Source organism: Staurois parvus, unplaced genomic scaffold (assembly GCF_062004578.1).
Source record: "Staurois parvus isolate SC_StPar_1 unplaced genomic scaffold, SC_StPar_1.0 ptg001732l, whole genome shotgun sequence".
Lineage (NCBI taxonomy): Eukaryota > Metazoa > Chordata > Amphibia > Anura > Ranidae > Staurois > Staurois parvus.
Window position 1 is genome coordinate 25658 of NW_028319528.1, and position 26692 is coordinate 52349.

General features: G+C 46.3%; 1 protein-coding gene across 1 annotated transcript in view; it reads right to left on the reverse strand.

The window, feature by feature from the left end:
* Positions 1-418: 418 nt before the first annotated feature.
* LOC149434574 (protein mono-ADP-ribosyltransferase PARP14-like) overlaps positions 419-26692 on the reverse strand; it is a 115942-nt gene continuing 89668 nt past the window's right edge. Inside the window, exons 13-16 of the mRNA XM_089663616.1 lie at positions 21515-21577; positions 15695-15871; positions 8989-9192; positions 419-1032 (exon numbers count right to left, since the gene is read on the reverse strand). Of these exons, the coding sequence (XP_089519742.1) occupies positions 419-1032; positions 8989-9192; positions 15695-15871; positions 21515-21577 (1058 nt within the window). The remainder of the gene's footprint in view (positions 1033-8988; positions 9193-15694; positions 15872-21514; positions 21578-26692) is intronic.

Sequence of the window (26692 nt, forward strand, 5' to 3'; positions counted from 1 at the left end):
TCTCCCGGGTAGGGAGGAGTTCGGATGTGTTTGGTTCGCACATGAGTCTAGGCACCAATGGCATCCCACAGCCACACGTATGGAAGGAGCATTCTGCAGGCCATGGATTGCCACCACTGCCTAGGATTGGCTGCCAGTTTTGACAACTTCCTGGCACCCATAATGGCATAGCGTGGGTTGGCAGCGTCTTGGGTAAGGTAAGTATTGCGCCCCCTAACTCAAGGGCGCAATATTTTTACCTGTGTGGCCCTGCCCATGCTACACCACTGAGTCCAACTAAGGAGCCACAGTCATTACTAAATACCATGAAAAGATCATAGTAACAAACAAACCCTCATGATCTTGTCCTTTAGGTGGATTGGCCATCCAGCTCCCGGGATTTTCCAGCCATGTAATGCCCCACATCTGATATAAAATGTTATTTACCGTGTTTAGAATTTCGTTGAAGCTTCACGGCGTTCCCTTTAGGGTCTCTTGCACTTAGCAGTTCTACAATCATTGTGTATTTCGCCCCGTTAATATCAATATGTATCATTTGTCTGTCCTCGGTCTTGGCCTTCTCCAGCTCCATGTTTGTCATTTTGTCGAATGGAACAAAGTTGGTTCCACTGAGGTATCCCCATTCCACCAGATTACTGCACAGCTCCGCCTCCCGCTCTCTCGTCTTCTTATCTCGCACACTCTTTACCATGTCTTGGATTTTATTGCTGACCTCCAGGACATCCCTGGACAGGCCCAGCACTTTGACCGTGTAATTGGGGACGTCAATAATCAGACTAACTTGGTAGGTCTTCTGAAGCTGGGATAAGGCCTCACGTTCCTTGTCATTGAACTCCTGGATCCAGTCATCTGTGATGATGTTCTCGTACTGCTCCTTTATTATCAGATCATGGAGCCAGTCTTTTGTCTGCTTCACGGCACCCTGACTTTCCGCGCACAGCTGGAAAATAGCCGGCTCGATGTTTTCTCTTAATTCAAAAACTTTGGGATCCTCCGAGTCTCCGGTGTTCAACCCCATGAGGTTCAATACAGCTGTGTAGGAGAAAAGAGGATAAACAGTCTGTGCAGTCTGGATGAGAGCCCCCCTAACTGCTTCCCCCTCATACGTCAACCACCTTTGCTATACACGTCTTCCATTCTGCCGAGGTCCAAGCCACTGTGCACCGGCAACTTCCCCCAAACCCAGGGATAAAATACCAACACTGAGCCAGTGGAAATATCTCCCTATGCCTTCCCGACCTATGACAACACAGATCCCATGGCTAAGCACAGGGGCCACGTACCTGCCAAGACCTTTCAATCTGATTTTAGTGATTATGAATCTTTCTGTTGGCGCTCCTAATGCAAACGCACCATAGACATGCAAATTTCCCCCCCAACATCCGATGTTAACTTTCCTCTAGGAACTGACTCACAACCTGTTCAATGAGACCTATGGGAATCATTTTCCTGAAGACACAATCTCTAGCATTGTGTAGGAGGAACCCTGCCCTGATCCAAACTTCAATCTAGTGTTGATACTGGTGGGCTGTATTCAGCCTGAGCATGGATTGCTATAGTTCTGTAGCCCCTCTGCTCACCATGCTTAGGCAACTTTAATTCTTCTGCCCACAATCCTTTGGATTCCCATAATCCCTTGTGTTACCATGATCCTCTGGACTTCTGGGTGCATCTAAGGGATAGAAGTTTCTCTGTTTCTTGTCCTCAGGTACTCAGAGAGATTGATTTCGGAGGTGGCAGAGGTTGCTGGGCATGCGATCTGCAGGTGCCATCCTCCACTACAAGTCCCAGCATGCAGCAAGCCCTATAGCACAGAATACCCAGCCACTGTGGAGAGCACTACTCGAATTGCTACCAGAGTACTGGGCTTCAAGTGGGGTGGTCCGGCATCTCCAGCCGTTTGCCTGTGTTAGCATCCCTGGGGCTCCTACAGCCACTTGTACTACCAGCTCTGAGCCTGGACTTCACTGTGAAAGGATCAGCGCAAGTAGCTGTCCATGTACTGTGCGATTTTCTGCCATACTGACCCTGTCTGCATTGTCAATATGACTCTGAATCTGCTTAGTAAATTTCAAGTTGCAGTTGCCCTCTTTCGGATGATTTGACTGTTCATTGCTGTTCCCCCCAAGTTCAGATTTATTATTTGCTTCTGCCTGCGGTTAGGAAGGGTCCCAGGCAATAATGTTAGAGGATAGAACAATTTTGAACATTTATGCCTCCCTGGACAACTGCTCGGTGGTTTACTGCCAGGGATACATATGGGGAGAAGACATAAATAAATGTTGGGGAATGTGACCTTCTACAAACTTCTCTGTCTCATGGACAAGAGCCATGAGAAGAAACTGTATCAAAGGCTTGTGCCTCTTAGGCCTGCTGCGTGGGAATGCCCATTGCCAGGAAAGTAGCCTGAATCTGGGGCAAGATGGAGGCTTGGACTGAAGAACCGGGGGTGAAAACTTAGCTACTGAAGAATTTCCTGGAGAGCTGGCTGGAAGCTCCTACCAGTGGACATCGCAGAGGGTACGTGGGCTACACCAAAGCTGCTATACAATGTGAAGAGAACAAAATTTTGACTCCAGCCTCAAGACCCGTTTTCTTAACTCGTAAGTAGAGTCTGAATTTCTGGTTGTTTTGGGGTTTCTGGAGCCCTAACCCCTCTGTCCCTGAGGTTATGGTCCTCTAATAAACTCTGGTAAATCTTCTGAAAGTTACATAGTTAGTCTGGCTGAAAAAAGACAAAAGTCCATCCAGTTCAACCATAAAAAAAAAAAAAGTTATAATACTACATCCACAGTGGATCCCGAGGAAGGCAAAAAAAACCCCAGCAAAGCACGATCCATTTTGCTCCTGCAGGGGAAACAATTCGTTCCTGATCCCCCGAGAGGCAATCGGATATTCCCTGGATCAACTTTCTCTATAAATGTTATATCCAGTTATATTCTGTGTATCCAAGAAAGGATCCAGGACTTTCCTACAGCAATCCACTGAGCTGGTCACAACCAACTCTGGAGGGAGTCTATTCCACATTCTCACAGCTCTTACTGTGAAGAAACCTTTCCGTGTTTGGAGATTACATTTCTTTTCCTCCAGACGTAAAGAGCGCCCCCTTGTCCTCTGTGATGACCTCAGGGGGAATAACTACACTGAGTTCACTATATGAACCACTGATATATTATACATGGAGATCATATTCCCCCTTATGTATTATACATGGAGATCATATCCCCCCCTTATGTATTATACATGGAGATCATATCCCCCCCTTATGTATTATACATGGAGATCATATCCCCCCTTATGTATTATACATGGAGATCATATCCCCCCTTATGTATTATACATGGAGATCATATCCCCCCTTATGTATTATACATGGTGATCATATCCCCCCTTATGTATTATACATGAAGATCATATCCCCCCCTTATGTATTATACATGGAGATCATATCCCCCATCCCCCCCCTTATGTATTATACATGGAGATCATATCCCCCCTTATGTATTATACATGGAGATCATATCCCCCCCTTATGTATTATACATGGAGATCATATCCCCCCCTTATGTATTATACATGGAGATCATATCCCCCCTTATGTATTATACATGGAGATCATATCCCCCCTTATGTATTATACATGGAGATCATATCCCCCCTTATGTATTATACATGGAGATCATATCCCCCCCCTTATGTATTATACATGGAGATCATATCCCCCTTATGTATTATACATGGAGATCATATCCCCCCTTATGTATTATACATCGAAATCATATCCCCCCCTTATGTATTATACATGGTGATCATATCCCCCCTTATGTATTATACATGGAGATCATATCCCCCCTTATGTATTATACATGGAGATCATATCCCTCCTTATGTATTATACATCGAAATCATATCCCCCCCCTTATGTATTATACATGGTGATCATATCCCCCCTTATGTATTATACATGGAGATCATATCCCCCCCCTTATGTATTATACATGGAGATCATACCCCCCCCCCCTTATGTATTATACATGGTGATCATATCCCCCTTATCTATTATACATGGAGATCATATCCCCCCTTATGTATTATACATGGAGATCATATCCCCCCTTATGTATTATACATGGAGATCATATCCCTCCTTATGTATTATACATGGAGATCATATCCCCCCCTTATGTATTATACATGGAGATCATATCCCCCCCCCCCTTATGTATTATACATGGTGATCATATCCCCCCCTTATGTATTATACATGGAGATCATACCCCCCCCCCTTATGTATTATACATGGAGATCATATCCCCCTTATGTATTATACATGGAGATCATATCCCCCTTATGTATTATACATGGAGATCATATCCCCCTTATGTATTATACATGGAGATCATATCCCCCCTTATGTATTATACATGGAGATCATATCCCCCCCTTATGTATTATACATGGAGATCATATCCCCCCTTATGTATTATACATGGTGATCATATCCCCCTTATGTGTTATACATGGAGATCATATCCCCCCTTATGTATTATACATGGAGATCATATCCCCCCCTTATGTAATATACATGGAGATCATATCCCCCCCTTATGTATTATATATGGAGATCATATCCCCCCTTATGTATTATACATGGAGATCATATCCCCCTTATGTATTATACATGGAGATCATATCCCCCCTTATGTATTATACATGGAGATCATATCCCTCCTTATGTATTATACATGGAGATCGTATCCCCCCTTATGTATTATACATGGAGATCGTATCCACCCTTATGTATTATACATGGAGATCGTATCCCCCCCCCCCTTATGTATTATACATGGAGATCATATCCCCCCTTATGTATTATACATGGAGATCATATCCCCCCTTATGTATTATACATGGAGATCATATCCCCACCCCTTATGTATTATACATGGAGATAATATCCCCCTTATGTATTATACATGGAGATCATATCCCCCCTTATGTATTATACATGGAGATCATATCCCCCCTTATGTATTATACATGGAGATCATATCCCCCTTATGTATTATACATGGTGATCATATCCCCCCCTTATGTATTATAAATGGAGATCATATCCCCCTTATGTATTATACATGGTGATCATATCCCCCCCTTATGTATTATACATGGAGATCATATCCCCCCTTATGTATTATACATGGAGATCATATCTCCCCTTATGTATTATACATGGAGATCATATCCCCCCCTTATGTATTATACATGGAGATCATATCCCCCCCTTATGTATTATACATGGAGATCATATCCCCCCCCCCCTTATGTATTATACATGGAGATCATATCCCCCCTTATGTATTATACATGGAGATCATATCCCCCCTTATGTATTATACATGGAGATCATATACCCCCTTATGTATTATACATGGAGATCATATCCCCCCCTTATGTATTATACATGGAGATCATATCCCCCTTATGTATTATACATGGAGATCATATCCCCCCTTATGTATTATACATGGAGATCATATCCCTCCTTATGTATTATACATGGAGATCATATCCCCCCCTTATGTATTATACATGGAGATCATATCCCCCCCTTATGTATTATACATGGAGATCATATCCCCCCCTTATGTATTATACATGGAGATCATATCCCCCCCTTATGTATTATACATGGAGATCATATCCCCCCCTTATGTATTATACATGGAGATCATATCCCCCCCTTATGTATTATACATGGAGATCATATCCCCCCCTTATGTATTATACATGGAGATCATATCCCCCCCTTATGTATTATACATGGAGATCATATCCCCCCCCCTTATGTATTATACATGGAGATCATATCCCCCCCCCTTATGTATTATACATGGAGATCATATCCCCCCTTATGTATTATACATGGAGATCATATCCCCCCTTATGTATTATACATGGAGATCATATCCCCCCTTATGTATTATACATGGAGATCATATCCCCCCTTATGTATTATACATGGAGATCATATCCCCCCCCTTATGTATTATACATGGAGATAATATCCCCCTTATGTATTATACATGGAGATCATATACCCCCTTATGTATTATACATGGAGATCATATCCCCCCCCCTTATGTATTATACATGGAGATCATATCCCCCCCCCTTATGTATTATACATGGAGATCATATCCCCCCCCCTTATGTATTATACATGGAGATCATATCCCCCCTTATGTATTATACATGGAGATCATATCCCCCCTTATGTATTATACATGGAGATCATATCCCCCCTTATGTATTATACATGGAGATCATATCCCCCCTTATGTATTATACATGGAGATCATATCCCCCCTTATGTATTATACATGGAGATCATATCCCCCCTTATGTATTATACATGGAGGTCATATCCCCCTTAAATTACTCTTCTCAGTAGAGAATACATTCAGTTCCTCTAATCTTTCCTCATAGCTGATCTCCTTCATGCCTCGTATCAGTTTGGTTGCCCTTTTCTGTACTTCCTCCAGTTCCCCAATTTTCTTTTTGTGAATTGGAGCCCAAAACTGAACTGCATATTCCAGGTGAGGTCCTACTAATGATTTGTACCCGGGGGGGGGGGGATTATATCTATCTCTCTGGAGTTTATACCTCTCCTAATACAAGACTGGATTTTGCTACCTAAGGTGGCTGGTGCTTCAGTTACAGTTACAAGGAGCACTCTGGTGGGAAACCAGATTCGCCACCTACTAGGGCTGTCTATTCTCTTAAAGTGACAGGCACTGGATCCTCTGCTCAGGGATACCTCCTGGGGTAGAACACTAGGAGACACTGGCTAGCTCTCCAAAATAGACTGTGTTGCAGTGGAGGTTTGTAAATAATTCCATGAAGTTGACCTCAGTTCATCGGTTCCATTGGGCATCCCGTACACCCCTAACCCTACCCCAATAGAAATCCCCTAATAAAATCACAAAAAACAATGCTCAAGGACTGGTTGTTGACTCCTGGAAGCAAGTCTGCATGAAGATGCGTGCTGCCTGGCTGTGTAGGACTATAAGGGGACCAAAATCTTTGCAACTCCTAAGGGGGTAGCGCTACACAAGCATGACCTCAGCTTTGACTGCTGGTTATTTCCCTCTAATCTGCTGTGTATGATCCTGGCTCTAGCTCCTGATAGCTCTGTCATCTCCTTTTCTACTGACCATCCATGTATGACTTTGGCTTGGATCCTGACCTTGGCAGCGCCACTACAGTTCTTTCCTGTTTCCATCGCCTTAACCTACTGAGGGAGTTTGGATCCCTCCAGCTGTTGGGCCTGATCTGCTCTTCCACACGGTTCCCTTGTCTTCCTACTGAAGTCTTCATTTTCCCACTGGAGAACTACCCAGCTGATCACCTCTTGGAGCAACCACCAGAAAACCTGTCCATTGGCACCGGTTGCTCCTTTAACCCCTCGCCTACCGGGCACTTCTACCCCCTTCCTTACCAGGCCAATTTTCAGCTTTCAGCGCTGCCGCACTTTGATTGACAATTGCGCGGTCATGCAACATTGTACCCATATGAAATTTTGATCATTTTTTTCTCACAAATAGAGCTTTCTTTTGGTGGTATTTAATCGCCACTGGGCGCTTTACTTTTTGCGCTATAAATAAAAAAAGTGCAAAAAATTTGAAAAAAAAAAAAAAGTTTCTTTGTTTCTATTATAAAATTTTTCAAACAGGTATTTTTTCTCCTTCACTGATGTGCGTTGATGAGGCAGCACTGATGGGCACTGATAGGCGTCACTGATGGGCACTGATAGGCAGCACTAAAGGGCACTGATAGGCAGCACTAATGAGGTGTCACGGATAGGCGGCACTAATATGCAGCACTGATAGGCGACACTGATGACTGGCATCACTGCTGGGCACTGACTGGCGGCACTGACTGGCACAACCGCTGGACACTGACTGGTGGCACTGACTGGCAGCACTGCTGGGCTGCACTGGTGGGTGGCACTGGTGGGCAGCACTGGTGGGTGGCACTGGTGGGCACAGGTGGGTGGCACTGGTGGACACAGGTGGGTGGGCACAGGTGGGTGGCACTGCTGGGCACAGGTAGGTGGCACTTCTGGGCACAGGTGTGTGACACTGCAGAGTGGCACAGGTGGGTGCACTGCTGGGCACAGGTGGGTGATCTGCTGGGCGCAGGTGGGCGGAGCTAGTGGGCGCACTGCTGGGCACAGGTGGGCGGAACTTGCGGGTGGCACTGCTGGGCACCGATCATCAGGGCACTGATGATCAGTGCCCTGATGATCGGTGCCGATCCCCGCTCTGACAACTGCCGGTTCTCGGCAGTACTTTCCTCACGATCTGACAGCGTGAGGAAAGTGCAGCCGAGAACCGGCACTTGCATTTCCCTCTGATCAGCGTGTCATTGGACACCGCTGATCAGGTGGTAAAAGGCCGCTGTGATTGGCCTTTTACCACATCACGTGATCAGCTGTGTCCGTAGGACAGCGATCACGGAGATCGCCGGGTGCGTGCCCCCTGGGGCGCGCAGGAGAGCGCGTTCTGGGAGGACGTCATATGACGTCCACTCAGAACTGGCCGGCCGCAGTGCAGCCATCATTTGGCTATCTGCGGTCGGCAACTAGTTAAGCCTTGCAGTCAGTGTCATCAACTCCAGGGGTCACCAAGGGAAACCCTCTCAACACTTCCACCTCCAGCCAGGTTCATGACTGATATGTTGGAAGGCTTTACAAATGTTTTCTCCTCGGGCTTTGTGTGACATTTAGCCCTCAGTATACTAAACCTGCAAATCAATACTATATTAGGAGAGGGAAGGAAGCTGCTCATTGGCTGAGTCGGAAAGGAAGATGTCATACTTTGGGCACCTCGAATGCGTCTCGTGTCTTGTATCTCGTACTTTCCCAATTCATTTCCTACAAGACAATCCTATAAAAAAGATCTTTCCATAACGCCGGATACTCACATTTATTCATCCTAGTGAAGAATCCCCCGTCTTTGAGTAGAGATCCCCCCTCCTTCTTCTTCATGCTGGTGTGGAAATCATTCAGCATTTGCTTCTGGAAGACGACGACTTTCACCATCTGGACAGATTGGGGCGATCTGGCGAAAGCAGCCACCGATTCCAAAATGGAGTCCGCCACCACCAATGAGGAGACGTTACCCATTCCTGCCACACAGTTATAGTTTAATAGAAAACTAAAACCAAAAACAAGCATGTCCTGCACTTCAGATACCCAGTCCTCAGATGTGGACGCTGCATTCGTTTTCTTTTTTTCATGCCAAGGCCATTTTCAGCAAGAACATAAAATTCCTGCTCATCCTGCCAGATATGCAATGTTCACGTCACTTTCTGTGACCGGAAATGGAAGCGATAAACAATGCTGTCTTACCCCCCCCCCCCCAATGAATAATAAAGACAGGCATGTTTGTAGTCCACCTGGGGTAGCATGGCTCCCTGCATACAGGAAGGGGGGGGGGCATTGTCATCCCAGGGCAGGAGGTGTGGTGTATGCAGGATAACTGATAAAAATAAAAGGAAACACTTAAAAAAAGAAAAGGAATCGATTGTAGCCACCACATCTAAGGACTGCGAAGCTGCAATATATCAGTCTGACTTTATATCAGCTTTTAAAGTTTTAGATAATCTCTAAAGGGCCACATAACATTTTCATTAAACACAAAGCTACAGAAAGCTGTCAGAGACTGCAAACATATTACAGGAGATGGTCAGAGACTGCAAACATATTACAGGGGATGGTCAAAGACTGCAAACATATTACAGGAGATGGTCAGAGACTGCTAACATACTACAGAGGATGGTCAGAGACTGCAAACATATTACAGGGGATGGTCAGAGACTGCAAACATATTACAGGAGATGGTCAGAGACTGCAAACATATTACAGGGGATGGTCAGAGACTGCAAACATATTACAGGAGATGGTCAGAGACTGCAAACATACTACAGAGGATGGTCAGAGACTGCAAACATATTACAGGGGATGGTCAGAGACTGCTAACATATTACAGGGGATGGTCAGAGACTGCAAACATATTACAGGAGATGGTCAGAGACTGCAGAGATACTACAGGAGATGGTCAGAGACTTCTAACATATTACAGGGGATGGTCAGAGACTGCTAACATATTACAGGGGATGGTCAGAGACTTCTAACATATTACAGGGGATGGTCAGAGACTTCTAACATATTACAGGGGATGGTCAGAGACTGCTAACATACTACAGAGGATGGTCAGAGACTGCAAACATATTACAGGGGATGGTCAGAGACTGCTAACATATTACAGAGGATGGTCAGAGACTGCTAACATATTACAGGGGATGGTCAGAGACTGCTAACATATTACAGGGAATGGTCAGAGACTGCTAACATATTACAGGGGATGGTCAGAGACTGCAAACATATTACAGGGGATGGTCAGAGACTGCAAACATATTACAGGGGATGGTCAGAGACTTCTAACATATTACAGGGGATGTGTGACGGGAGTCACTTTGGGTGGGGGGCCCATGGAACAGCTCACTTTGGAGAGGTGGGGAGACCCCTGTCTCAGCTCCCCATATCCCTCTTATGTGTAAGTCACCCTGTGCCTGTTAGGGGTACCGGGTGATCTGTCCTAATATTGGGGTGGGGGGGTTGTGGATTGTTTAATGCCATGTGGTTGCATCCCATTGTTCTCTTGTGTGTCTTGCTTGGGAGCAAACTATTATGGGAAGTATGTGTTTTTATGTATTGGCTTGGTGGGGGGTGTCTCCAGCTGCCCTCCCTCCTGATGGGACTGTCTATTGGTGTGTCTCTTGTTACTAAATGTAGATTGCCCCGCCCTGTGTCATTATGCAGGGATGGGGGAGGGGTGGCTGTTCCCTTGAATGTATATATCTTGTATCTGTGTTAAAATAACGCAGTCTATTTCCTGGTTTACTTTAAGACTGGTGTCGTCTAGTCTTGTATGGTCGGCTGTGGTGTCTGTGGTCGGTGTTCGGACGGGGAAGCGGTAGTCTAACGGAAGTACCCAAGCACAGTCTGGGTCGGTTCTGTTACATTGGTGGCAGCGGTGGGATTTTGCTTCCTGGCTGTGAACACGTCCAAACCACCACCAGGATTTAAGATGAGGAAAGTAGCCGTCGGTCACCCCAGTGGAGATATGGACCTGGCATCAGAGTTCCCAGGGCTGCTGCTGATCATTCTTGCAACATACCTCAGGACTGTGTCTACAGATCAGTACCTGGAGCTCAGGCAGGGGATTCGGGAGGTACTTTGTAATGGAGCCCTCCAGGTTGCTGGTATGGACAAAGGCAAGTGCTATCCAACCCCAGGGGAACGGGCCATGGACCATCAAAAGGTATGGATGCCGTTCCTGGGAGAGCGACCCCAAGAGCAATGGGTGACTGAGTTGGACAGGCTGGTCCAGCAGGAGATGGAGCTGGACAACCGATATCGGCTCTGCAATGGTACGCAGAGCAGGAATATTTAGGGGTGACAACAGAATGCTCTCCGGAAGGATATGACTTTGGTGACCCTGGATTGCTGTGGGAGAGCCTTACAGATCATTTTGTGTTTGGCGATGAAGGAGAACCTACCCTGGAGGACCTGCGAGAAGACAGAGAGGCTATGTTCAGTCTCACAGGGGTCTCAGAGCTTGAACCAGATCTGGAATACCTGCTGATGAAAGTACAGGATCTGGAAAGGGCATACAGGCAACTGCTAAAACATGTTCAGCAGCATGCCCAAGAATCGGCAGTGGAAAATCCAGAGACTGGGGATTTGATAGACTTCTCTGCTGAGGAAAAACAACCTGGTGAGCCTCCAACAGAAGAGCCGGCAACAGGGCCAAACATTAGTGAACTCTGCCCAGCACTGGTAACATCTTCTGGGTTCCATGGATAGGAGATGGTGAACCCCCAACCCCAGACACCAGTTCCAGAGACTGGGGATTTGATTGACTTTTCTGCTGAGGAGAAACCAGCCGTCGCGCCTCCAGCAGAAGAGCTGGGATCAGGGCATGGCGTTGTTGACCTCTGCCCACAACAATCAGCACCGCAGGAGCTACAGGAAGAGGATGCAATCAGCACCTCACAACGGCAGCTTGAGCTGATGTCCATGGATGGGACTTCGGTCTCCACTGACACAACCCCAGAAGAAGGTCTGGCATTGGGACAGGAGGATGTCAGCCGTACTTTGCAAACACTGGGGGATGTCCATCAAGTCAAAGTGGATGAGACTACAGTCACCACCTGGATACCCCAGGGATGATGGTCAGTCGGCCCAGATCCCCAACAGCATGATGGAGTCGGCCCAGCCACCCTGTCTTCTCTCCAGCGGCTGAGAGAACATCAGGGAGAAGGACCAGTCCGTACTTCTCCCCAGCGGCGGGTATGTTCTATGAGAGAGGCAGAGGTTGGCTGGGTGAGTAATGCTATGTTTGGGACACTTTGCTTGGGGTACTGTGCGGGTGCCGGCATTGGGGGACTGGAAGTACAGACTAACTTCAGAGTCCATCCGTCTGGGGTCTCCTCCTGTGTTAGTCTCCTGCCGAAAGGGGAGATATGTGACGGGAGTCACTTTGGGTGGGGGGCCCATGGAACACAGCTCACTTTGGAGAGGTGGGGAGACCCCTGTCTCAGCTCCCCATATCCCTTTTATGTGTAAGTCACCCTGTGCCTGTTAGGGGTACAGGGTGATCTGTCCTAATATTGGGGTGGGGGGTTGTTCATTGTTTAATGCCATGTGGTTGCATCCCATTGTTCTATTGTGTGTCTTGCTTGGGAGCAAACTATTATGGGATGTATGTGTTTGTGTATTGGCTTGGTGGGGGTTGTCTCCAGCAGCCCTCCCTCCTGATGGGACTGTCTGTTGGTGTGTCTCTTGTTACTAAATGTAGATTGCCCCGCCCTGTGTCATTATGCAGGGAGGGGGGGTTGTTCTCTTGAATGTATATATCTTGTATCTGTGTTAAAATAAAGTAGTCTCCCTCCTGGTTTACTTCAAGACTGGTGTTGTCTAGTCTTGTATGGTCTGCTGTGGTGTCTGTGGTCGGTGTTCGGACAGGGAAGCGGTATCCTAACAGAAGTACCCAAGTGCAGTCTGGGGACAGTTCCTTTACAGGATGGTCAGAGACTGCAGACATAGTACAGGAGATGGTCAGAGAGTGCAGATATAGTACAGGAGATGGTCAGAGACTGCAGACATAGTACAGGAGACGGTCAGAGACTGCAGACATAGTACAGGAGACGGTCAGAGACTGCAGGCAGTACAGGAGAGGGTCAGAGACTGCAGACATAGTACAGGAGATGGTCAGAGACTGCAGACATAGTACAGGAGACAGTCAGAGACTGCAGACATAGTACAGGAGACGGTCAGAGACTGCAGACATAGTACAGGAGATGACCAGAGACTGCAGATATAGTACAGGAGATGACCAGAGACTGCAGACATAGTACAGGAGACGGTCAGAGACTGCAGACACAGTACAGGAGACAGTCAGAGACTGCAGACAGTACAGGAGACGGTCAGAGACTGCAGACATAGTACAGGAGACAGTCAGAGACTGCAGACATAGTACAGGAGACGGTCAGAGACTGCAGACATTGTACAGGAGATGGTCAGAGACTGCAGACATAGTACAGGAGATGGTCAGAGACATCATTGGTATCAGTGGAGGAATAGTGCCCCATCATTGGTGTCAGTGGGAGGAATAGTGCCCCGTCATTGGTGTCATTGGGAGGAATAGTGCCCCATCATTGGTATCAGTGGGAGGAATAGTGCCCCGTCATTGGTGTCAGTGGGAGGAATAGTGCCCCGTCATTGGTGTCAGTGGGAGGAATAGTGCCCCATCATTGGTGTCAGTGGGAGGAATAGTGCCCCATCATTGGTGTCAGTGGGAGGAATAGTGCCCCATCATTGGTGTCAGTGGGAGGAATAGTGCCCCATCGGTGGTGTCAGTGGGAGGAATAGTGCCCCATCATTGGTGTCAGTGGGAGGAATAGTGCCCCATCATTGGAGTCAGTGGGAGGAATAGTGCCCCATCATTGGAGTCAGTGGGAGGAATAGTGCCCCATTGTTGGTGTCAGTGGGAGGAATAGTGCCCCATCATTGGTGTCAGTGAGAGGAATAGTGTTCCATCTTTGGTGTCAGTGGAAGGAATAGTGCCCCATCATTGGTATCAGTGGGAGGAATAGTGCCCCATCATTGGTATCAGTGGGAGGAATAGTGCCCCATCATTGGTATCAGTGGGAGGAATAGTGCCCCGTCATTGGTGTCAGTGGGAGGAATAGTGCCCCGTCATTGGTGTCATTGGGAGGAATAGTGCCCCATCATTGGTATCAGTGGGAGGAATAGTGCCCCATCATTGGTATCAGTGGGAGGAATAGTGCCCCATCATTGGTGTCAGTGGGAGGAATAGTGCCCCGTCATTGGTGTCATTGGGAGGAATAGTGCCCCATCATTGGTATCAGTGGGAGGAATAGTGCCCCATCATTGGTGTCAGTGGGAGGAATAGTGCCCCATCATTGGTATCAGTGGGAGGAATAGTGACCCATCATTGGTGTCAGTGGGAGGAATAGTGCTCCATCATTGGTATCAGTGGGAGGAATAGTGCCCCATCATTGGTGTCAGTGGGAGGAATAGTGCCCCATCATTGGTATCAGTGGGAGGAATAGTGCCCCATCATTGGTGTCAGTGGAGGAATAGTGCCCCATCATTGGTATCAGTGGGAGGAATAGTGCCCCATCATTGGTGTCAGTGGGAGGACACCAATGATGGGGCACTATTCCTCCCACTGATACCAATGATGGGGCACTATTCCTCCCACTGACACCAATGATTGGGAGGAATAGTGCCCCATCATTGGTGTCAGTGGGAGGAATAGTGCCCCATCATTGGTGTCAGTGGGAGGAATAGTGCCCCATCATTGGTGTCAGTGGGAGGAATAGTGCCCCATCATTGGTGTCAGTGGGAGGAATAGTGCCCCATCATTGGTGTCAGTGGGAGGAATAGTGCCCCATCATTGGTGTCAGTGGGAGGAATAGTGCCCCATCATTGGTATCAGTGGGAGGAATAGTGCCCCATCATTGGTATCAGTGGGAGGAATAGTGCCCCATCATTGGTGTCAGTGGGAGGAATAGTGCCCCGTCATTGGTGTCAGTGGGAGGAATAGTGCCCCGTCATTGGTGTCAGTGGGAGGTAAAGTGCCCCATTGTTGGTATGAGTGGGAGGAATAGTGCCCCATCATTGGTGTCAGTGGGAGGTAAAGTGCCCCATTGTTGGTATGAGTGGGAGGTGTAGTACCTCATCATTTGGTGCCAGGAAGGAAGCGCCCCAAGGGCCAGATAAAGGCTAGTAAAGGGCCGCAGTTTTGGGACCCCGGAGTTAGACTGTAAATAGGAGTGATGCGGTAGATATTGTGCTGGGGTATAATCTAGCACATCAGTAGTGACTATACCTATAGTGTCATGTACCAGCTTCAGCCAAATGGAATTGGAATCTAATTGGTAGCCAAATGGACCAATCAGCACCGTTTAGTTCTTTCATGTAAATGGTGATCAGCTCCAATGGGTGAACCAATCTGATTGTGATCTGGCGAGGGGTCCTTTAGAGATGGCGGTGACCCGGAATACGATACATGGGAGTATTTATCAGACCACACACCTGTCCCTATGGCGGGGAAGGCCACGGATGTCGCCTGGAGTCGGGCACATTCGGTCAGAGCCTCGGTGATGAACGTTTTGATTGCAGTGGCTGAGTTGGTGCCGACCATATGGAGGATCTTCTTGCAGCGAAGATTTCCGTTCTGTGTCACAATGTGATCCTTATTACCCTGAGATCCTGCAGACGGAACAAATCCAATAATAGATAACCGGCACCGTGGAAGTCTACATTATCCAATCATATTGTCCCAGTATGGAGTCACACTCCGAATGTGAACACCGACCACCAACCACCAGGACACAGAACATACAATTACCGACCCAACTAAACATAGACGGACTCATTTCACAATATTGTCAACCAAATAGAATTGGGAATATCAGTTTCAGTCAGATACAGTATAATAGGTCAGCACCGCGGCTTAGTGGTTAGCCATCCTGCCTTGCAGCACTGGGATCCTTGGTTCTGGTCCCAACCAGGGCTGTCTGCATGGAGTTTGCATGTTCTCTCTGTGCTTGCACGGATTTCCTTTAGCAATCCAAAGACATGCTCTCTAGCTCCCTCGTCTCTTCCTCCCATGCTCGTCTCCAGGACTTCTCCAGAGCTTCCCCCATCCTCTGGAACTCTCTACCCCAATTTATCAGACTATCTCCTATTCTGCTCACTTTTAGGTGATCTTATCTCTTCAGGGAAGCCTATCCTGCCCTCAGCTAATACTGGAATCTTCTACTCCTCCTACCAGTCCATCCCCCACAGTTACTACCTTTGGTACCACTAGCCCCTCCCTCTTAGATTGTAAGCTCCCAGGATCGGCCCCTCCCTCTTAGACTGTAAGCTCCCAGGATCAGGCCCTCCCTCTTAGATTGTAAGCTCACAGGATCAGCCCCTCCCTCTTAGATTGTAAGCTCCCAGGATCAGCCCCTCCCTCTTAGATTGTAAGCTCCCAGGATCAGCCCCTCCCTCTTAGATTGTAAGCTCCCAGGATTAGCCCCTCCCTCTTAGACTGTAAGCTCCCAGGATCAGCCCCTCCCTCTTAGATTGTAAGCTCCCAGGATCAGGCCCTCCCTCTTAGATTGTAAGCTCCCAGGATCAGCCCCTCCCTCTTAGATTGTAAACTCCCAGGATCAGCCCCTCCCTCTTAGATTGTAAGCTCCCAGGATCAGCCCCTCCCTCTTAGACTGTAAGCTCCCGGGATCAGCCCCTCCCTCTTATACTGTAAGCTCCCGGGATCAGCCCCTCCCTCTTATACTGTAAGCTCCCGGGATCAGCCCCTCCCTCTTATACTGTAAGCTCCCGGGATCAGCCCCTCCCTCTTATACTGTAAGCTCCCGGGATCAGCCCCTCCCTCTTATACTGTAAGCTCCCGGGATCAGCCCCTCCCTCTTATACTGTAAGCTCCCAGGATCAGCCCCTCCCTCTTAGACTGTAAGCTCCCGGGATCAGCCCCTCCCTCTTATACTGTAAGCTCCCGGGATCAGCCCCTCCCTCTTAGATTATAAGCTCCTGGGATCAGCCCCTCCCTCTTAGACTGTAAGCTCCCGGGATCAGCCCCTCCCTCTTAGATTGTAAACTCCCAGGATCAGCCCCTCCCTCTTAGATTGTAAGCTCCCAGGATCAGCCCCCTCCCTCTTAGATTGTAAACTCCCAGGATCAGCTCCTCCCTCTTAGATTGTAAGCTCCCAGGATTAGCCCCTCCCTCTTAGACTGTAAGCTCCCAGGATCAGCCCCTCCCTCTTAGATTGTAAGCTCCCAGGATCAGGCCCTCCCTCTTAGATTGTAAGCTCCCAGGATCAGCCCCTCCCTCTTAGATTGTAAACTCCCAGGATCAGCCCCTCCCTCTTAGATTGTAAGCTCCCAGGATCAGCCCCTCCCTCTTAGACTGTAAGCTCCCGGGATCAGCCCCTCCCTCTTATACTGTAAGCTCCCGGGATCAGCCCCTCCCTCTTAGATTGTAAGCTCCCAGGATCATCCCCTCCCTCTTAGATTGTAAGCTCCCAGGATCAGCCCCTCCCTCTTAGACTGTAAGCTCCCGGGATCAGCCCCTCCCTCTTATACTGTAAGCTCCCGGGATCAGCCCCTCCCTCTTAGATTATAAGCTCCTGGGATCAGCCCCTCCCTCTTAGACTGTAAGCTCCCGGGATCAGCCCCTCCCTCTTAGATTGTAAACTCCCAGGATCAGCCCCTCCCTCTTAGATTGTAAGCTCCCAGGATCAGCCCCCTCCCTCTTAGATTGTAAACTCCCAGGATCAGCTCCTCCCTCTTAGATTGTAAGCTCCCAGGATCAGGCCCTCCTTCTTAGATTGTAAGCTCCCAGGATCAGGCCCTCCCTCTTAGATTGTAAGCTCCCAGGATCAGCCCCTCCCTCTTAGATTGTAAGCTCCCAGGATCAGGCCCTCCTTCTTAGATTGTAAGCTCCCAGGATCAGCCCCTCCCTCTTAGATTGTAAGCTCCCGGGATCAGCCCCTCCCTCTTAGACTGTAAGCTCCCGGGATCAGCCCCTCCCTCTTAGATTGTAAATTCCCAGGATCAGCCCCTCCCTCTTAGATTGTAAGCTCCCAGGATCAGCCCCCTCCCTCTTAGATTGTAAACTCCCAGGATCAGCCCCTCCCTCTTAGATTGTAAGCTCCCAGGATCAGGCCCTCCTTCTTAGATTGTAAGCTCCCAGGATCAGCCCCTCCCTCTTAGATTGTAAGCTCCCAGGATCAGTCCCTTCCTCCTAGATTGTAAGCTCCCAGGATCAGCCCCTCCCTGCTAGATTGTAACCTCCCAGAATCAGCCCCTCCCTCTTAGATTGTAAGCTCCCAGGATCAGTCCCTTCCTCCTAGATTGTAAGCTCCCAGGATCAGCCCCTCCTATCCCTCTTGTATTGAACTGTATTGTTGCTGTATTGTCTCCCGTTATATTGTAAAGCGCTGAGCAAACTGTTGGCGCCATAAATCCTGTATAATAATAGTAATGCTGGTAGGTTTGTTTATTTTATTATAGGTAGTTATATAGCGCCATCAATTTTACATATATATAGTACATTCACATTAGTCCCCGCCCCCCAGGAGCGTACAAACTAAGGTCATTAACTCACATTCATATATACACATACTAGGGCCAATTTAGACAGGAGCCAATTAACCTCCCAGCATGTCTTTGGAGTGTGGGAGGAAACCGGAGTACCCACCCAGGCACAGGGAGAACATGAAAACTCCAGGCAGGTGGGCTCCTATTCACAAAAAAAAGCCCTAGTATGTGAAATAGGAACCTCCGTGGGGGCAGGCACTGATGTGAATAGATACAATATTCATTTCTAGGGAAGAAAAATATAAAAGGCTACAAATAAAACAATGTAGCTAATTTCTATCGTTAAATAAGATACAAAACTATATACATTTGAAAGGATTGCAGGTTACAAAGACTATAAGAGTTTCAAAAAGAGAATTGGAACTATAAACAGAGGAAAGGTAATCCTAGATACAGTTGTGTCCAAAATTATTCAACCCCCAATGCTGTAAAGGGGTTTAGGGACTATAGTGTACATTTGGAATTGTATTCAGAATCAAATCCTACAAGGACGTTGTAACTACCCAAATGCAACTAAAATGACATCAATTGTTTATGTAATACAGTAGTAAATGGTTCTTATGTGGTTTCTTCATTGCCACAATTATTCAACCCCTTAAAGACTACCACTCTGAAGAACAGAGGTTCATACAGGTGCTTTCCATCAGGTATTGAAAACACCTGTGGATGTCACCGAGCAGCAATCAAGCATAATAAGCACCAATTAGGCAGCTTTAAAATGACTGTGATACTCAGCTCCTTCTAGACATTTACTGGTGTGGTTACAAACATGGTGAAGGCAAGAGAATGGTCCAGGAAGACAAGAGAAGAGGTGATTTCTCTTCACAGGAAGGGCAATGGCTATAAGAAGATTGCAAAGATGTTAAACATACCAAGAGACACCTTAGGAAGCATCATTCGCAAATTCAAGGCAAAGGGCACTGTTGAAACGCTACCTGGTCGTGGCAGAAAGAAGATGCTGACTTCGACTGCTGTGCGCTACCTGAAGCGTAGAGTGGAGAGAAGTCCCCGTGTGACTGCTGAGGAACTGAGAAAAGATTTGTCAGATGTGGGTACAGAAGTTTCAGCCCAGACAATAAGACGCACACTGCGTAATGAAGGCCTCCGTGCCAGAACTCCCAGGCGTACCCCCTTGCTGTCTCCAAGGAATAAGAAGAGTCGACTGCAGTATGCCAAAAGCCATGTGGACAAACCACAAAAGTTGTGGGATAGTGTTCTGTGGACTGATGAAACAAAATTAGAACTGTTTGGGCCCATGGATCAACGCTATGTTTGGAGGAGGAAGAACAAGGCCTATGATGAAAAGAACACCTTGCCTACTGTGAAGCATGGTGGAGGGTCAATCATGCTTTGGGGCTGTTTTGCTTCTGCAGGTACAGGGAAGCTTCAGCGTGTGCAAGGTACCATGAATTCTCTTCAGTACCAGGAGATATTGGATGGAAACGTGATGCAGTCCGTCACACACCTGAGGCTTGGGAGACGTTGGACCTTTCAACAGGACAATGATCCCAAGCATACCTCCAAGTCCACTAGAGCATGGTTGCAGAGGAAAGGCTGGAACATTTTGGAGTGGCCATCGCAGTCACCAGACTTAAATCCGATTGAGAACCTCTGGTGGGACTTAAAGAAAGCAGTTGCAGTGCGCAAGCCTAAGAATGTGACTGAACTGGAGGCCTTTGCCCATGAAGAATGGGCGAAGATACCCGTAGATCGCTGCAAGACACTTGTGTCAAGCTATGCTTCACGTTTAAAAGCTGTTATAACTGTAAAAGGATGCTGTACTAAGTACTAAGATTGAATGTCACTTGGGGGTTGAATAAAACTGATAATGCTGTGAGCACAGAAAAGACATTTGTGGTTATTTCATTATAACTGTTATGTTATATTTGTCTGACCTACAAGTGCCTCTTTAATGTAAATGTAAGCAAGATGACTGAATGATCAAAAGCAATGTCAAACTGGCCAAAACACTCAATTTCAGTGGGGGTTGAATAATTTTGGACACAACTGTAAATGATCTAAACAGCTTAGTTTCAGATTTGGGAATTTCCATGACCCCATCAGGTTTGATGTGCTCTCTGTGTCCATTAAAGTAGATTTTCCTTCACTTCCTGTCCCAGAGACACAGCAGGAAGTGAGAGGAGATATCTGGAGAGTGAGGGGATATCCTCTCGGACAGCTGTCACCTCATTTCCTGTTCTGGTGACAACTTCAAAAGTTCACATTTTCCATCACTTTGGGGTTTATTTGTTTTTGGAAATGGTCACCAGGCCTAATAGGAGAAAAAATCTCCCCAGCAAGGACGCATCGGCAGTAAACATCTGGCAGAGGTTCTAAAAAGAGATCTAAAACACACAAAAAGTTGAGGAATTCTATTAGCTTTAATAAGCAAAGTCCTGCCTAAGGACAGACCCCATTGGTTGCCCGCTAATACCTCTACTAGCCCAAACCCTTCACTGTGTGCCCCTCTGACACTGCTTCACCTTGTTACCGGGACCTGATTTCTGTGACTTTAGGACCAAGTCCTACCAGCTGCCACCTCGCTGCCTCTAATAAACCATTGTAATGATGTCATATCTATGACGCTGAAACATGGGGACTGGAGGCAGATATTCTCCTCGGAACATTGGAAGATAATGGAGGCTGCGGTGACTGACGGTCATTGAGGTTCTTGCTGTGTAGACATCCCCCAGAGCAGGATTTTTGTCCCACTGCCAGATATTCCAATGGCAATCTGAGGTTTCTTACCCAGCCGGGCGCACTCATCCACCACGCTCTGTCCTGCAGCGTCCAGGATGGCTTTGGACACACCTAGGAAGGAAACCGCGACATACATGAGAGAATCCAACCGATAACGACAAATAATTGTATGTTGTACTGAAGATTAAATGATAATATTGGGTGCTTATAGGCAGACCTGAACTGGGAAGGAAGAAAGAGAAAAAGAGAGAAAAAGAAAGAGAGAGAAAGAAAGAAAGAAAGATAGAAGGAAGGAGAGAGAGAGAGAGAGAGAGAGAGAGAGAGAATAAGAGAGAGAGAGAGAGAGAGAGAGAGAGAGAGAGAGCGGAAGAAAGATGGAAAGAGAGAGAGAAACAAACAGAGAGAGAGAGAGTGAGAATGAAATAAAGAGAGAAAGAAGTAAAAGAAAGAGAGAGAGAGAGAAAAAAATAATGAGAAAGAAAGAAAAGGAGAAAAAGAGAGAGAAAACGAAAGAAAGATGGAAGGAGAGAGAGAAAGAGAAAAAAAGAGAGAGAAACAAACAGAGAGAGAGAGAGAGTGAGAACGAAATAAAGAGAGAAAGAAGAAAGAGAGAGAGAGAGAGAGAGAAAAAAATGAGAAAGAAAAAAAAAGGAGAAAAAGAGAGAGAAAACGAAAGAAAAGAGAGAAAAAAAATAAAGAAAGGAGAAAAAAAATAAAGAAAGAGAGAAAAAGAGAGAAAGTGATAAAAAGAAAGGAGAGAAAAAGAAAGAGAAAAAAAATAAAGAAAGAAAAAGAGAGAAAGAAAGAGAAATAAAGCGAGAGAGAAAGAGAGGAAGGAAAAGAAAACTGGCAGGGAGTGTGGGCGGGGCAGACACAGGAGAGGGCGGGAGGAGGAGGGGCAGAACCAGTCTTCTCTCTCCTCTCCCTCTCCTCCCCAAAGAAATGTGAGCGCTAATCTGCCCGCTTACCCCAAGTATAAACTCCCTTTGTAAGACCAAAACTCTCTTCCAGCACTCCTGCCAGCTTGTAGGTAGGTACTCTCCATGCAGCACCCCCACCTCATATACTACCACATGGCCCAGGGCAGCCGCACCTCCGGCCCACCCCTTGTTCTGGCTCTGCTTGGTACAACCTCATTTATATTTTACCAGAAAAGTGGGTAATATATTGTGTTTTTGTGCCCTAAAATGAGCATTTATGTACTTTTCACTGAAACGTGTTGATAATTTGCACATATAGTGCGACATAAGAAATTGGAACTCCCACTATTTTATTCTCTAGGGTGTCTGCTTCCAGGAAACACACAGGGTGACAGACGGAAGGCGGACTGTTTTGAAGAAAAACAGCACTCCGAAGATTTTCAGCTCCCAATGTAATTTAGATGGTGACCATTCTCTTGAATGCAGCTTTCAATCCATCTCTTGAAATTGTCCATCCCTCGGGCCAACAGCTGTTGATCAATCATCCATCTTGGGCTCCTAACCAGTGCACTCCTGTGGGGGGGGGAGAGTAGAGGGGACACCTACCTGGTTCCCTTCCCATCACCACTTACCATGTACTACCTGTTTTAAAAACATCCAACTCCTGTCGGTTACCCTGTGTAATGTTTTGGGGGTTCTACTTAAAGGAGATGTACAGCCATACATACTGGTGGGGGGTACAATTGGGGGAAGCAATGGTGGAGAAGGATCTGGGGGGGTCAGTGGTGCAGAAGGATCTGGGGGGACAATGGTGGAGAAGGATCTGGGGGGACAATGATGGAGAAGAATCTGGGGGGGGGGTCAATGGTGAAGGATCTGAGGGGGGTCAATGGTGGAGAAGAATCTGGTGGGGGTCAATGGTGGAGAAGGATCTGGGGGGGTCAATGGTGAAGGATCTGGGGGTTTCAATGGTGGAGAAGGATCTGGGGGGTCAATGGTGGAGAAGGATCTGGGGGGGGGGCAATGGTGAAGGATCTGAGGGGGGTCAATGGTGGAGAAGAATCTGGTGGGGGTCAATGGTGGAGAAGGATCTGGGGGGGTCAATGGTGAAGGATCTGGGGGTGTCAATGGTCGAGAAGGATCTGGGGGAATCAATGGTGGAGAAGGATCTGAGGGGGTCAATGGTGGAGAAAGATCTGGGGGGGGGGGTCAATGGTGGAGAAGGATCTGGGGGGGTCAATGGTGGAGAAAGATCTGGGGGGGGTCAATGGTGGAGAAGGATCTGGGGGGGGGGCAATGGTGGAGAAGGATCTGGGGGTTCTGGTAGATCACAAGCTTAATAATGGCAGCAATGCCAAGCTGCGGGTTCTAGAATGAGCAAAATCCTCTCCTGTATTAGGAGAGGTATAGACTCCAGAGAGAGGGATCTCATCCCCCCCCCCCGGTACAAATCATTAGTAAGACCTCATCTGGAATATGCAGTTCAGTTCTGGGCTCCAATTCACAAAAAGAACATTGGGGAACTGGAGAAAGTACAGAGAAGGGCAACCAAACTGATACGAGGCATGGAGGAGATCAGCTATGAGGAAAGATTAGAGGAACTGAATGTATTCTCTACTGAGAGGAGGAGATTAAGGGGGGATATGATCTCCATGTATAATACATAAGGGGGGGATATGATCTCCATGTATAATACATAAGGGGGGATATGATCTCCATGTATAATACATAAGGGGGGGATATGATCTCCATGTATAATACATAAGGGGGGATATGATCTCCATGTATAATACATAAGGGGGGATATGATCTCCATGTATAATACATAAGGGGGGGATATGATCTCCATGTATAATACATAAGGGTGGATATGATCTCCATGTATAATACATAAGGGGGGATATGATCTCCATGTATAATACATAAGGGGGGGATATGATCTCCATGTATAATACATAAGGGGGGATATGATCTCCATGTATAATACATAAGGGGGGATATGATCTCCATGTATAATACATAAGGGGGGGATATGATCTCCATGTATAATACATAAGGGGGGATATGATCTCCATGTATAATACATAAGGGGGGGATATGATCTCCATGTATAATACATAAGGGGGGATATGATCTCCATGTATAATACATAAGGGGGGATATGATCTCCATGTATAATACATAAGGGGGGATATGATCTCCATGTATAATACATAAGGGGGATATGATCTCCATGTATAATATATAAGGGGGGATATGATCTCCATGTATAATACATAAGGGGGATATGATCTCCATGTATAATACATAATGGGGGGATATGATCTCCATGTATAATACATAAGGAGGGATATGATCTCCATGTATAATACATAAGGGGGGGATATGATCTCCATGTATAATACATAAGGGGGGGATATGATCTCCATGTATAATACATAAGGGGGTATGATCTCCATGTATAATACATAAGGGGGGATATGATCTCCATGTATAATACATAAGGGGGGATATGATCTCCATGTATAATACATAAGGGGGATATGATCTCCATGTATAATACATAAGGGGGGGATATGATCACCATGTATAATACATAAGGGGGGATATGATCTCCATGTATAATACATAAGGGGGATATGATCTCCATGTATAATACATAAGGGGGGATATGATCTCCATGTATAATACATAAGGGGGGGGATATGATCTCCATGTATAATACATAAGGGGGATAGGATCTCCATGTATAATACATAAGGGGGGATATGATCTCCATGTATAATACATAAGGGGGGATATGATCTCCATGTATAATACATAAGGGGGGGGATATGATCTCGATGTATAATACATAAGGGGGGGGATATGATCTCCATGTATAATACATAAGGGGGGATATGATCTCCATGTATAATACATAAGGGTGGATATGATCTCCATGTATAATACATAAGGGGGGGGATATGATCTCCATGTATAATACATAAGGGGGGGTATGATCACCATATATAATACATAAGGGGGGATATGATCACCATGTATAATACATAAGGGGGGATATGATCTCCATGTATAATACATAAGGGGGGGATATGATCTCCATGTATAATACATAAGGGGGGATATGATCACCATATATAATACATAAGGGGGGATATGATCACCATGTATAATACATAAGGGGGGATATGATCTCCATGTATAATACATAAGGGGGGGATATGATCTCCATGTATAATACATAAGGGGGATATGATCTCCATGTATAATACATAAGGGGGGATATGATCACCATATATAATACATAAGGGGGGATATGATCTCCATGTATAATACATAAGGGGGGATATGATCTCCATGTATAATACATAAGGGGGGGATATGATCTCCATGTATAATACATAAGGGGGATATGATCTCCATGTATAATACATAAGGGGAAATATGATCACCATATATAATACATAAGGGGGGATATGATCTCCATGTATAATACATAAGGGGGGATATGATCTCCATATATAATACATAAGGGGGGGGGATATGATCTCCATGTATAATACATAAGGGGGGGATATGATCTCCATGTATAATACATAAGGGGGATATGATCTCCATGTATAATACATAAGGGGGGGGATATGATCTCCATGTATAATACATAAGGGGGGGATATGATCTCCATGTATAATACATAAGGGGGATATGATCTCCATATATAATACATAAGGGGGATATGATCTCCATGTATAATACATAAGGGGGGATATGATCTCCATGTATAATACATAAGGGGGGATATGATCTCCATGTATAATACATAAGGGGGGATATGATCTCCATGTATAATACATAAGGGGGGATATGATCTCCATGTATAATACATAAGGGGGGATATGATCTCCATGTATAATACATAAGGGGGGGATATGATCTGTGGAATGGACTCCCTCCAGAGTTGGGTGTGACCAGCTCAGTGGATTGCTGTAGGAAAGTCCTGGATTCTTTCTTGGATACACAGAATATAACTGGATATAACATTTATAGGGAAAGGTGATCCAGGGAATATCTGATTGCCTCTCGGGGGATCAGGAAGGAATTTTTTTCCCTGCAGGAGCAGATTGGATCGTGCTTTGCTGGCTTTTTTGCCTTCCTCTGGATCCACTGTGGGTGTAGGATTATAACTTTTATTTATTTATTTTTTTTTATGGTTGAACTGGATGGACTTTTCAGCCAGACTAACTATGTAACTATATAACTTTTGGAAGGTTTACCAGAGTTTATTATAGGACCATAACCTCAG